Source organism: Oncorhynchus kisutch, linkage group LG16 (genome assembly GCF_002021735.2).
Source record: "Oncorhynchus kisutch isolate 150728-3 linkage group LG16, Okis_V2, whole genome shotgun sequence".
NCBI classification, from domain to species: domain Eukaryota; kingdom Metazoa; phylum Chordata; class Actinopteri; order Salmoniformes; family Salmonidae; genus Oncorhynchus; species Oncorhynchus kisutch.
This window is the reverse complement of record NC_034189.2, coordinates 4,944,545-4,959,466: the sequence shown is the minus strand read 5'-3', so window position 1 is coordinate 4,959,466 and position 14,922 is coordinate 4,944,545. Positions and strand designations below refer to the sequence as shown.

The following is a 14,922-nucleotide window of genomic DNA, read 5'->3' as shown; positions in this document are numbered from 1 at the left end:
TTTTTGTTTCATTCTTGGACTTCACTGTTCTCCACTCATCTTTCTCGCTAACTGTACTCAACCTGCTTTCAACTTCACATGACACTTTTGCTTCCGCCATCTCCACCAACCTCCTCACAAAACTCGAGAGTGAGGGGTCTGACTGGTTCTGTCCATAAAAAGGAGAAGAGGGAGAGGTAGAACTCAATCTCAGCCAAAGGGAGAGGTAGAACTCAATCTCAGTCAAAGGGAGAGGTAGAACTCAATCTCAGCCAAAGGGAGAGGTAGAACTCAATCTCATCCAAAGGGAGAGGTAGAACTCAATATCAGCCAAAGGGAGAGGTAGAACTCAACTCACAGGCAGGACTTCAGAAAGTGAGATTTCAACATCTGTTCATCTAATTCTGTATGTGAATGTATCCCAAATAGCCCTCTATTCCCTATGAAGTGCCCTACTTTTTACCAGAGCCCATAGTGAATATGTTGCCCTGGACACATGTAGTACACTTGTTTTGAAGGATAATGCTAATTCCACAAACTGTCAATTATACCCTGACACGCCCCTCTCCTGCTAACTCACCACACCTGAACTCACTCTGCTAATCACCAATTCCTCTTCCATTCTTCTGGTATATAAGCAGCTTGTTCGACTTGGGTTTGTTCAGCATTTGTGGTGTCCCAGTTCCTTTATTGTTCCTGTTGTTGATTGGCTAAAGTAAGTGCCTGCTATGGTAACTTTTCAGGGTTTTAACTTCCTGCATTGGGGTGTAATATCCTGTTCATCCTAGCATGTGTATTGTTATGGTGTAGCTGGCCCAGTATTAGACCTTTAATTTAACTGTAAGGGAAGTGTTACAGCTTGTGAGATGAGATATGGTATAATGATGGTTCTTGCTAGCAGAATGTGTCTTACATCTATAATCCTGTAGACTGTTCTGATTGGTTGCCTTTTGTACTGTCTCATTGAACAATAAACTATGAAATCCAGTAGTGTTACAAGCCACTAAGCCTTACCTACTGGTGTTACAAGCCACTAAGCCTTACCTACTGGTGTTACAAGCCACTAAGCCTTACCTGCTGGTGTTACAAGCCACTAAGCCTTACCTGCTGGTGTTACAAGCCACTAAGCCTTACCTGCTGGTGTTACAAGCCACTAAGCCTTACCTGCTGGTGTTACAAGCCACTGAGCCTTACCTGCTGGTGTTACAAGCCACTGAGCCTTACCTGCTGGTGTTACAAGCCACTGAGCCTTACCTGCTGGTGTTACAAGCCACTGAGCCTTACCTGCTGGTGTTACAAGCCACTAAGCCTTACCTGCTGGTGTTACAAGCCACTAAGCCTTACCTGCTGGTGTTACAAGCCACTAAGCCTTACCTGCTGGTGTTACAAGCCACTAAGCCTTACCTACTGGTGTTACAAGCCACTAAGCCTTACCTGCCAGCCTTTTGTACTGTGCTTTAATTTTTTGTTGGATAATAAAATTACCAGAAATGAATATGGTTCAACCATAATGCCTGATTTCTGACACCTTTGTCAATAGCCAAAGTTGCAGGGCATTTCTACATTTGGTAACTAGGCCTCTACTCCTGTCTGAGTGGAGAGAAATACCTGCCCAGAAATTATCCTCAGCCCTGCTTAGGGGATAGGTTGGCATTTAGGAAAGCAGACATAATCCTGTTCTAATCTAAATGTATGTGGAGATGACTGTCTTTGATGGCTTCACTCTTTGTTTCTCTCAGGAGACTCCATGACCATGTTGACCAGTCTTTTGCTTCTCAGTGCTGCCTTTGCTCTGGGAGATGCAAGTAAGAGTCCGTGTCTTGACTCGTTCTGTATTTTTCTTGTAGCAGAGATGACTGACTGAACAACACATAATATTGTAGCTGTGATTTGTACAACTGTCTCCATTTGCCTTAAAAGCCACATGTTACTTCTCCTTACAGATTCACTTGTAGAAGAAGACTTATGTCCTTCCGGTTGGACCAAATATGGATCACGCTGCTTAATGTTTGTAAAGACTATGAGGAGCTGGCCTGAAGCAGAGGTATCACCGTTACCATCTACTGTGACTTTAAAGGGGAAGTGTAGTTGATATTAGCTCTTTGACATTACCGTAAAGGTGCTACTTTCTTAAACGACAACACATGACTGATGTGAAAACACTGAACTTCCCTTTAAGATGTGGGTTTGGGAGTCAGAAGCATGCGGGAGCGTAATCTTCGCCTGAATCTAATTAGCATGACGCAACGGACATAAATATCCCTAGAAAATATTCCTATTCATGAAAATCACAAATGAAATGTATTGAGAGACAGTTTAGCCTTTTGTTAATCACCCTGTCATCTCAGATTTTCAAAATATGCTTTACAGCCAAAGCTAGACAAGCATTTGTAAGTTTTTCGATAGCCTAGCATAGCATTTTGTCCAGCTAGCAGCAGGTAACTTGGTCACGGAAATCAGAAAAGCAATCAAATTAAATCGTTTACCTTTGATGAGCTTCGGATGTTTTCACTCACGAGACGCCCAGGTAGATAGCCAAAGTTAATATTTTGGGAAAAAAATATTTTTGTAGGCGAAACAGCTCCGTTTGTTCTTCACGTTTGGCTAAGAAATCGCCTCGAAATTGAAGTCACAAACGGTGGAAAATATTCCAAATTAGCTCCATAATATCGACAAACATGGCAAACTTTGTTTATAATCAATCCTCAAGGGATTTATCTAATATCTATTTGATAATATATCTGTCGGGACAATTCGTTTTTCAGTAGGACCGATTGGAGTAATGGCTACCTCTGTATTTTACGCGAGAGTCACCCTGGGAGCCATGTGACCACTTACGCAATACAGCCGCCTACGGCTATTCTTCAACATAAATGCGTAGAACTACGTCACAGTGCTGTAGACGTCTTGGGGAATACGTAGAAAGCGTAAGCTCGTTAATAGGACATTCACAGCTCAATAGGGACTCATTGGAACGCAGCGCTTTCAAAATATGGGGCACTTCCGGATTGGCTTTTTCTCAGGTGTTCGCCTGCAACATCAGTTCTGTTATACTCAGACAATATCTTTACAGTTTAGGAAGCGTTAGTGTTTTCTATCCTAAGATGTCAATTATATGCATATTCTAGCATCTTCTCCTGACAAAATATCCCGTTTAAAACGGGAACGTTTTTTTCCAGAAAATGTAAATACTGCCCTTAGAGTCGCAACAGGTTTAAGATGTGAATTTTCTATATTAATTTTGAATATTTAATATGGAGTTGTGCCTCCTGTATATTGGAACAGGACATGGAGACTGAGATAAACTAGTATCTTTAAGAGTTTAAAAAAGGAATTAGTTGCGCTGGTCAATATTTGGTTGAGAGTCCAGAAGACAAATTCTCAGCAAGACTGACTAATACATGAAATGTCTTTGTTCCCATCTACTGCTTGGCTGTCATTGTAGATAATAATTTTCTTAACTGACTTGCCTAGATAAATAAATACTTTCTTCTCTAGCGGTACTGTGTGTCCCTTGGTGATCAACTGGTGTCTGTACCCAACGTTGTGAAGTACCTTGGCGCAAACCTGGCATCTGTGCACAGCTCTGAAGAGGACCAGTTTCTACAGGCGTTGGTCTTGGTCAAGACTGTTGGTTTCCCTCCTACTTGGATTGGTGGACTTTATTCTGTTAAGGTGGGACCATTAACCCTACAGTGTTAAATAGAGCCATTATTGCAAGGAACTCCGTTCCATCTCAACTTGCTCAAGTGAACAGCAAACCTGGTTAAAAAAAGTGTGTGGTGGCATTTAGGCTACCTATAATTAATGTAGGTCTGTCTGAGTTGTCATTTTGTGTGGACCCCAGGAAGCGTCGCTGCTGCTATTTAACAGCTACTGTAATACGTTCCTAATAAAATATCAAGATACCCAGGCGACAGGTAGCCTAGCCGTTGAGACCATGGGGCCAATAAAGGCAAGGCTGCTAGTTTGAATCCCAGAGCTCACTACGTGAAATCTGACGTGCCTTTGAGCAACGCCCTTAACCTAATTGATCCTGTAAGTCATTCTAGATGAATCTACTAAATTACTTCAAAGTATTTCTACTTCAGTAGGAGGCTTTTATACACATGTAAAAGCTGGTGGGTTTTGAAGTAGTGGAGTAGTGGCTTTAACGGTTTGGTTGCAGGTGGTAGAGGAAGGACTACATTTAGTTTATATTCTCAAACCCCACTTTTCCCCCCCTCAGGACAGGCGGTGGTTCTGGAGTGATGGCTCCAACTTTGATCACCAGAACTGGGCTAAAGGAAGGCCTGGTGCTGGTGCCAGAGAGTCTTGTGTTCATATCAACTTTGGAGGTACAGTAAACTCAGTATCAGTCATCAAATTAAACTTATTCCTAGTTAATTTAACTTTCCTACTGTGTACAGCTGAATATTCTGGTTTTGTCTTCAGGTCAACAGCGCTGGGACAATGCATTATGTGAAAGGAGCTTGCCCTCTGTGTGCTCCCTGAGGCTCCTGCCGCTTCGCCAGAGTATCCATTAAAAGCAGCAATGCTATTCCGTAGTGTCTTTGTCCTTAATACTTCATGGGAAGCTTTGTTGCTGTTAAATGAAGTCTCAGTTACTACACAAATGTTGAGGAATTGTTTGCAGCCAATAAAATGTGGACGCTATTTTTTTTGTCATGAGTTATTGACTATGAATCATACTGCTGAAATTGTCCCATGTTTTGAGAGCTTTCTAAAACGTACATTAGCATCCCAAAATGTATTTGTCAAACACATATTAAGTACAAAACCTGTGTCAAATTGGCACTAAGTACAACCTGTAACACTTCACCTGAAACTCTGCATCATAACACATGTAGTTGGTACTCTGTCTTCCCCTGTGGGACTCAAACCCACAACCGTTATGTTGAAGTGCCACCAGGCCATAACTGTCATTGTGCCTAACTTTGTAAATGTAGACCTGTGAAATGACACAGTATGTTGAGGATACTGAAGGTGCAAAAGACATGTTTAACTTATGGCTGCAGGGGGCAGTATTGAGTAGCTTGGATGAAAAGGTGCCCATTGTGAAAGGCCAGCTCCTCAGTCTCAGTTGCTAATATATGCATATTAGTATTGGATAGTAAACATTCAAGTTTCCAAAACTGTCAAAATAGTGTCTGTGTATAACACAACTGATATTGCAGGTGAAACCCTGAGTAATATCAAACCAGGAAGTGGCTTCTATTTTGACTCCATGTTCCATAGCCTCCCTTTGTGCCATTTTAAAGGGATATCAACCAGCTTCCTTTTTCCTATCGCTTCCTCAAGTTGTCAACAGTCTTAAACCAGTTCCAGGGTTTTATTTTGAAAAGTGAGCCAGAACAATAACACCCGTCAAGTGTTCGCATGAGTACTGCTCGCGCAACAGAGTTTGGGGAGCGTTTATTGTGTAACTGGGAGTCTCGTGAGTGAACATCTGATCGAAGGTAAACGATTAATTTGACAGGTTCATAGAAATTGTTCAGCATATCACACCAAGAAAAATCAAGTTTAATCTCTGGATATCTTTTATTTGTATGGAAAGTGAATTAGTTCCTGTAGTACAGCAAAGACAACTGTCAAGTCTTCGTTCCAACGCTTTTCATCTACGTCATCTACAATTACAGACAAAACAACATAAACATGAACAACATCCAGAACCAGCTGCAAAGAAATAAGAATTAGTGAGTGTTTTTGTGTGTGTATATACCTTGGTGGAACAGTTGCTAGCAGTTGCTAGCAGAGCCTGGTGGAGTCTCAGTACCCGGGATCTTCTGTCCAGTACTGGTCACACACCAACAGTAACCTACCAGAAAGACATGTTAATAACCTGTTAAATATATATTTACACATTTTACTGTAACACATTGAATTGGAGAATTTACTGTGTGCTTCTGTGTGTGTGCATGTTAACCTGTAGAGCCTGAACATTGCTCAGGGGTGTATTGTCCATCGTCGTCACAAGTGGGGATGAAGGATCCAATTGGGCCATGTGTCGCGGCATCTCTAGCACGCTCACAGCGGGTCTTGAGGTGGAAGATGCCATCTTGATAGACCGGTAACATACATTGTAATGTGGACATGACATAACATTGCTGGACAATGTATGGACATATGATACATTTCTGGACATACATTTTGGAAGCTTGGGCTGTCAATCTCAGTCTTATACATCAACATACATCTCTGGAATAAGAGGAGTCTCAGGTAGCCTAGCGGTTAGAGAGTTGGGCCAGTAACACAAAGGTTGCTAGTTTGAATCCCTGAGATGAGAAGTTGAAATATCTGTCTATGCCCTTGAGCCCTTGGGCACAACCTTAATTTATCTGGTGTCATGGCTGACCTTTTGAACCTGTCTCTTCTCTCTAGGGAGGTTCCCATTGCTTGGAAGACATCCACGGTTCGTCCTTTTTAATTCTTCTTCTTATTTTTTTTTTGCATTTTCCAATTAAGAACATTCAAAACAAAAGTGAAAAGATATTAGACAACGATAGGACAAAGTGACAGTAACAGACGAGCGTAACAAAAATAAAAAATAATTATAATTATATAAACAAACACACAATAAGAAAATAAAAAAATAAAAAAAATAACGAGACATTGGATCACCTGCCGTAGGCTACATATTATACGTTACGTGTGAAACATTATGTGAGGATTATATAGAGATTCAATCAATGAGATGTGGGGGGAGATTCTCCATATAGTCAATAAAAGGTTGCCATATTCTGTAAAATGTCTTTAACTTATTCCTCAAGCAGTAAGTGATTTTCTCCAAAGGGATACAACTATTAACTTCCGATAGCCACATTGCAACTGGCAGGGAGGAATCCAATTTCCATTTCAAGGCGATACATTTCTTGGCAATCGCTAGCAATATTTATGTTAGCTTTATAGTATGGCTTTGCCTAAGATTGGTGTTAGTAAAGTTACCCAGTAGACAGACCTCCGGGTCTAAAGGGAATGCAACCCCGTGAATTGAGGATATGGTATCTCATACCCCTTGCCAGAAACCGTGTAGTTTTGAACACTGCCAAGTGGAATGGAGGAATGTTCCTTCATCTGAGCCACATCTAAAACATAGGGAGGAGATATCTGGGTTGAACTTATGCAGTCTAGATGGGGTGATATAGAGCTGATGGAGGAAATTAAACTGGATCAGTCTGTATCTGGAGTTCAATGTGGATGTAACACCATCCCTGCATAGGTCACTCCATAGATCCTCATCAAGATCAATACCCAGATCTTTTTCCCATCTAAGTCGGGGTTTATCTAGCCCAGGCAGTGTTAGTCCTGACATAAGAGCATCGTATACACGGGAAATGGTCTTGAACAGTTGTTGGTCTGCGTGGCAGTGTTGTTCAATAGGTGACATCTTAGGTAGGTTCCATTGTCCATTGAGAGTCACCCTAATAAAGTTTCGTAGTTGTAGGTAGCTAAAGAAGTCCCTGTTAGGCAAGTGTTATTTCTGTTTCAGCTGATCAAAAGACATAAGAACTCCCTCCTCGTAACAATGTTCGAGAAGAGTGATCCCCTTATCAGACCATGGTCTAAAGTAACTATTCTGGAAAAACATAGGGATCAATCTATTGTTCCATAAAGGGGTTTTAGGGGAAAGGAATCCCCCTCGTCTGAACAGCTCATGCAGTTTGCACCATGTCAGGACAGAATGTATGATTAAAGGGTTGTCTGTGATGGTTTTTATAGATTTTCTGTCCCATTTGTAAAACAAATCTGCCCCAGTGTCATCATTTACCTAAAGCTTTTCAATGTTCAACCATGAGGGAGAGGGACCATTGTCAAACCTCTGAGCCAGAAACCTAGACTGTGCAGCCCAGTAGTACATTCTAAAATTGGGGAGGTTTAAGCCCCCTTGACTGTAATCAAGGGTCAGTTTATCCAGGCCAACCCTAGGGGTTTTGCCGTGCCAGATAAACCGTCTGGTCAGCTTGTCGAGAGAGGAAAAAAAAGCTGCGGGAACAGGGATAGGGAGAGATTGAAACAGATATAGAAACCTGGGCAGGACATTCATTTGAATTACATTGATTCTACCCAGTAGAGTGAGAGGTAAGTCCATCCATTTACAAAGGTCAACCTCCACCTTTTGCAACAAACTGGCCAGATTGAGTTTATAGAGGTTGTTCAGATTACCATCCACCATTATGCCCAAATATGTGAAGCCCATAGGCGACCATCTAAAAGGAAACTTGTGCTTGATGGTATGATGGTCAAAGACAGACAACGGTAAGATTTCGCTTTTATCAAAATTGACCTTATATCCAGAGAAAGAACTATAACACTGTAGTAGGATCTGCAAGTGAGAGAGGGAGTGTTCTGGGTTTGTTAGAAATAAGATAAGGTCGTCCGCAAAGAGTGATAATTTATGGGTATGGGGGCCCACCTCAAAGCCATGTATGTCAGGGCACGTTCCAATAGCCTCAGCCAACGGTTCGATGGCGAGGGCAAAGAGGTGGGGGCTAATTGGGCAACCTTTTCTGTTCCCCTTATAAAGAGGGAAAGAGGAGGAAGTAATCCCATTGGTAGCAATTCTAGCTTTAGGAGATTTGTAGAGTGATTTTATCAAATTTACAAACACGGTACCTAAACCAATCTTTTCCAAGACGCGAAAGAGGTATGACCATTCAACCCTATCAAAGGCCTTTTCAGCATCGAGGGAGACTGCGACACTAGGTATTTTGTTTTTGTTAGCAAGGTGAATTATATCAAAGAACCTTCTGAGATTATTGGAGGACAATCTATTAATTATGAAGCCAGTCTGATCTGGGTTGACCAACAGGGGAAGACATGACTCTAGTCTCTTAGATAGCATCTTGGTGACCAGTTTACAATCTGTGTTAAGGAGATTGGTCTATAGGAGGTGCACTTTAGCGGGTTTTTCCCTTTCTTGTGGATTACAGTAATCACTGCTTGAGAGAAGGACTCTGGAAAGCAGTTGTCTTCTCTGGCTTTTTTAAGTACCTCCATAAGGTAGGGGACCAACAGCTCCCTAAATTCTTCATAGAACTCTGGAGGGAAGCCATCCTCCCCAGGAGATTTATTAGAAGGTAAGGATTTAATGGCCTCCAACAATTCAGGAACTGAGAAGTGTTCACTCAGGCGCTCACTGTCTTCCCCTGACAGGCATGGGAGGTTGAGAGAGGAGAGAAAGGAGTTGATCTCTGATAGATCATCGCTTCATTGGGAAGTGTAGAGGTCTTCATAGTATTTCTTAAAAGTATCATTAATTTCAGTAGGGTCGAAAGATATCTCATTAGTAAGAGTTTCTATGGCATTAATTGTCCTCTTACTTTCCTCTGCTTTCAGTTGCCATGCCAATACTTTGTGAGCTTTCTCTCCAAGCTCATAATAACGCTGTTTTGATTTAGTGATGGCCCTCTCAGCTTGATATGTGTTCAGAATATTATATTGAAGTTTTTTATTTACCAAAAGCCTGTATAGATCTTTAGTCGGGCCTCTTTGGTAGGTTTTCTCTAGCTCGGAGATTTCAGATTCAAGGGCACTCAGTTCCGCACCGTGTTTTCTCTTCAGCCCTTTAGTATAGGAAATAATCTGTCCCCTCAGATAGGCCTTCAATGTGTCCCAAAGAATGAAGCTGTCAGGAGCAGAGGGTTTGTTTGTCAAAGTAAAAATATTGATCTGCTCAAAATTCAGGTTGCTTTAGGAGTGTAGAATTTAGTCTCCATCTATATGCTCCATTTACCTTGGTAGGAATGGAGATTGATAATACCAGAGGAGAACGGTCACTAAGAAATCTGGGGAGATACTCGACATCTAACACTCTATGAAACAGTTGTGTTGAAAGTAAAAAGTTATCTATGCGTGTGTGTGTCTTGTGTGGGTGTGAATAAAAAGAGTAGTCCCTATCCTGTGGGTGCAACTGTCTCCAGATGTATAGTAAATTGAGATCTTTCAAGACTGTCATGGTGAGCTTGCCGGCTTTGGTAAGAAGTGAGGGTTTATCAGAAGACCTATCAAGAACTGTATCTAAGCAAAAATTTAAATCTCCTCCAACCAGTAGCCATCCTGGTGGTGCTTGAGCAACCTGAAGGAAGACATTCTGAATAAACATATGGTCATCGAAGTTAGGAGCATAAATATTCAATAGGGTCCAAGACTCTGAAAACATATGCCCCTGCACCAAAACAAACCTGCCAGAGGGATCAGAGATGGTGTTGTTGACGCAGAAGGGGATGTGTCTACTTATCAAAACAAACCTGCCAGAGGGATCAGAGATGGTGTTGTTGACTCTGAAAACATATGCCCCTGCACCAAAACAAACCTGCCAGAGGGATCAGAGATGGTGTTGTTGACTCTGAAAACATATGCCCCTGCACCAAAACAAACCTGCCAGAGGGATCAGAGATGGTGTTGTTGATGCAGAAGGGGATGTGTCTACTTATCAAAATAAACCTGCCAGTGGGATCAGAGATGGTGTTGTTGACGCAGAAGGGGATGTGTCTACTTATCAAAACAAACCTGCCAGTGGGATCAGAGATGGTGTTGTTGATGCAGAAGGGGATGTGTCTACTTATCAAAACAAACCTGCCAGTGGGATCAGAGATGGTGTTGTTGACGCAGAAGGGGATGTGTCTACTTATCAAAACAAACCTGCCAGTGGGATCAGAGATGGTGTTGTTGACGCAGAAGGGGATGTGTCTACTTATCAAAACAAACCTGCCAGAGGGATCAGAGATGGTGTTGTTGACGCAGAAGGGGATGTGTCTACTTATCAAAACAAACCTGCCAGTGGGATCAGAGATGGTGTTGTTGATGCAGAAGGGGATGTGTCTACTTATCAAAACAAACCTGCCAGAGGGATCAGAGATGGTGTTGTTGACGCAGAAGGGGGATGTGTCTACTTATCAAAACAAACCTGCCAGAGGGATCAGAGATGGTGTTGTTGATGCAGAAGGGGATGTTTCTACTTATCAAAATTGCAGTTCCTCTTGCTTTGGAGTTAAAAGAGGATGCAAAAACTTCCCTCTTCAATTTCCTGTGTTCACTGGCTGTAAGATGTGTTTCTTGTAAAAACACAATGTCAGCCTTTAATTTCTTAAGGTATGTATAGACTCTTTTCCTTTTAATCGGGCTGTTAAGACCTTTTACGTTGAATGTGACATATTTTAGTGGATTAAGCATAGGTTGGGTTTCAAATATGTAACTGAATAGAAATCTCTCATATGCAGATAATTAGGAAATGTTTCAACTTTGGTTTGAGCACAAAAGTGACCTGTGTGTCTCTTTAGGAAGGAAACAATACACATAGAAAAAAGGATGAAAAAAATCATAAAAATCCCACCCACCCCGATAGACTAAAACCACAATCCCAACAATCAAACATGAATACACTTGTAGAGAAACGTTGCTGCTCGCTTTCCATCTTGCTCTTACTAGCTAAACCTTGGCGGAAACTAAAACCTGCGAGCTCTCTAAGTTGAAAACAAACGTTGTGAATAGATATTTATGGCTGAATATCTACTGCCCACGGTAAAGGGCTGCTTGAGTCTCTCAACATACATGAGGGGGAAAGCAGTGGGCCTAAGCCCACTTATTGCTTCGCCCAGTGGATATGGACTAAACCAAAATATACTCTCCTGTAAATGTAATAGAACTCACCCCGGAAAGATACGGTTAGTTGAAAATGTACAAATCAATTATAGTGACCGGGAGATACCAGCAGTTCAATCCGGATAAGAGAAAACAAACTAACTGCATTTTAACCCCCAGAGAGACCGTCGTGGCTCAGACGTTGCATCTTATCCCCCAGAGAGACCGTCCTGGCTCAGACGTTGCTCAGTTCTTTGAGAAAAGTGTGCACTTCTCCCGGTGTGTTGAAGAGATGGCTTCGGCCTTTGTACTGAACTTTCATCCGCGCAGGGTGGATGAGGTAGCCGGTGATGTTCTTCTCCTTCAGTGCTTTGGCGGCAGGTCTGAACTGCTTGCGGCGTCTGGCGAGATCCGCGCTCATATCTGGGAAAAGGCTGACCCTCTTTCCATCGATGGTGATGTCCCCTTTGGCTCTTGCGAGTTGCAGTATCTTCTCTCTGTCTTGGAAACGGAGGAACCTGATCAGGACAGGTCGTGGGGGCTCATCTGGCCGGGGTTCCGGCGCTGATGTTCTGTGGGCGCGTTAGATTTCCAGCGGCTTGGTGAAGTTGATTATGCCTAGGACCTCCGGGATCCATTGAGTGAAGAAACGGACCGGGTCACGGCCCTCGCTGTCCTCTTTCAATCCCACCACACGGATATTACTACGTCTACTCTACTCAGATGGTTCTCCATCTGATCTACCTTGTTTTTGAGGTAGGCATTGTCGTTTTGCAGTTGTATCAAGACCTGGTCGTGTCTAGCGATAGTATCTTCAACTATGCTAATGCGCAACTCTGCCTCAGTCGTTCTCAAAAGGAGATCATTCATGGAGGATTTCAGGTCGTCAATGGAAGAATGGAGTTCAGCCGATTTCTTATCAATTTTCAGAGAAAGACCTCTGTTACCATCCTGAATTTCCCGGAGGAGAGTAGCCAGCATGTCGGGCAGGCTCGCAATAGGCTGCTGAGAGCAACAGTCTGGAACTGTCGTCTGAGTTATGAGGGATAATGCTAATCTTGCTAGCTGTAGTGTTATCGTTTTCTTGGGAATAAACAACATTTTGGTCAGAGGTCCATGGCTCTTTGGGAAGGTAAGTACTTGACAATTTATCAGCCGATGTTAGAATATTGTTTCAACGTTGTTATTTAGGTAAAAATAGAATAACTTTGAAGAGCTCGGTTTGTCAACGTCTGCTCAGCTCCGCGGCATCACGTGCTCCCTTCTCGTCCTTTTTTTAAAGGGGGAGATCAAGCTGATCCTAACTGTTATAGGCCTATTTCTATTTTGCCCTGTTTATCAAAAGTTTTGAAAAACTTGTCAATAATCAACAGACTGGCTCTCTTGATGTCTATAGTGTTCTCTCTGGTATGCAGTCTGGTTTCCGCTCAGGTTATGCATGTGTCACTGCAACCTTAAAGGTCCTCAATAATGTCACCATTGCCCTTGATTCTAAGCAATACTGTGCTGATAGTTTTATTGACCTGGCCAAAGCTTTTGATACAGTACACCATTCCATTCTTGTGGGCCGGTGAAGGAGTATTGGTGTCTCTGAGGTGTCGTTGGCCTGGTTTGCTAACTACCTCTCTCAAAGAGTGCAGTGTATAATGTCAGAACATCTGCTGTGTCAGCCACTGCCTGTCACCAAGGGTGTACCCCAAGGCTCGATCCTAGGCCCCACACTCTTCTCAATTTACCTCAAACAACATAGCTCAGGCAGTAGGAAGCTCTCATCCATATATATGCAGATGATAGAGTCTTATACTCAGCTGGCCCCTCCCTGGATTTTGTGTTAAGTCACATTCTGTTAAAGGTCCCCAAAGCACACACATCCTTGGGTCGCTCGTCTTTTCAGTTTGTTGTCTCTCTTGTGTGTTTTGTCCTATATTGTTTATTTTGAATCCCTTTTGGTAGGAAATCATTGTAAATAAGAATTTGTTCTTCACTAAAGGTTAAACAGAGGCTGTCCTCTCTGAGGGTGTCCCAAGGAGAATGAGATGTACGAAGAAACATATTTCCTAATCACACCTGGGTATTAATACTTGTACTTGTGGGACAGATAAACACCCAGTAATGTTTATATTTATACAATTGTTGACTTAGTACAGTTGAAGTGGGAAGTTTACATACACCTTAGACAAATACATTTACACTCAGTTTTTCACAATTCCTGACATTTAATCAGAGTAAACATTCCCTGTTTTAGGTCAGTTAGGATCACCACTTTATTTTAAGAATGTAAAATGTCAGAATAATAGTAGAGAGAATGATTTATTTCAGCTTTTATTTCATCACATTCCCAGTGGGTCAGAAGTTTACATACACTCAATTAATATTTGGTAGCATTGCCTTTACATTGTTTAACTTGGGTCAAACGTTTCGGGTCGCCTTCTACAAGCTTCACACAATAAGTTGGGTGAATTTTGGCCCATTCCTCCTGACAGAGCTGTGGTAACTGAGTCAGGTTTGTAGGCCTCCTTGCTCGAACATGCTTTTTCAGTTCTGCCCACACATTTTCTATAGGATTGAGGTCAGGGCTTTGTGATGGCCACTCCAATACCTTGACTTTGTCCTTAAGCCATTTTGCCACAACTTTGGAAGTCTGCTTGGGGTCATTGTCCATTTGGAAGACCCATTTTCGACCAAGCTTTAACTTCCTGAATGATGTCTTGAGATGTTGCTTCAATATATGCACATCATTTTCCAACCTCATGCCATCTATTTTGTGAAGTACACCAGTCCTTCCTGCAGCAAAGCACCCCCACACATGATGCTGCCACCCCCGTGCTTCACGGTCGGGATGGTGTTCTCGGCTTGCAAGCCTCCCCCTTTTTCCTCCAAACATAACGATGGTCATTATGGCCAAACAGTTCTATTTTTGTTTCATCAGACCAGAGGACATTTCTCCAAAAAGTACAGTATTTGTCCCCATGCGCAGTTGCAAACCGTAGTCTGGCTTTTTAATGGTGGTTTTTGGAGCAGTGGCTTCTTCCTTGCTGAGCGGCCTTTCAGGTTATGTTGATAGAGGACTCGTTTTACTGTGGATATAGATACTTTTGTACCCGTTTCCTCCAGCATCTTCACAAGGTCCTTTGCTGTTGTTCTGGGATTGATTTGCACTTTTCGCACCAAAGTACTTTCATCTCTAGGAGACAGAACGTGTCTCCTTCCTGAGCATTATGATGGCTGCGTGGTCCCATGGTGTTTATACTTGCGTACTATTGTTTGTACAGATGAACCTGGTACCTTCAGGCATTTTGAAATTGCTCCCAAGGATGAACCAGACTTGTCTTGGCTGATTCATTTTGATTTTCCCATGATGTC

General features: G+C 42.3%; 1 protein-coding gene across 1 annotated transcript; it reads left to right on the top strand.

Annotated features, from left to right (window-relative positions):
• Positions 1-582: 582 nt before the first annotated feature.
• Positions 583-4,635, top strand: LOC109884249 (ladderlectin-like). Its single transcript, XM_020476241.2, has 6 exons — positions 583-694; positions 1,719-1,784; positions 1,923-2,023; positions 3,478-3,654; positions 4,208-4,316; positions 4,414-4,635. The coding sequence occupies exons 2-6, from the start codon at positions 1,727-1,729 to the stop codon at positions 4,503-4,505; spliced, it is 537 nt and encodes a 178-aa protein (XP_020331830.1). The 5' UTR covers positions 583-694; positions 1,719-1,726; the 3' UTR covers positions 4,506-4,635.
• Positions 4,636-14,922: the final 10,287 nt, after the last annotated feature.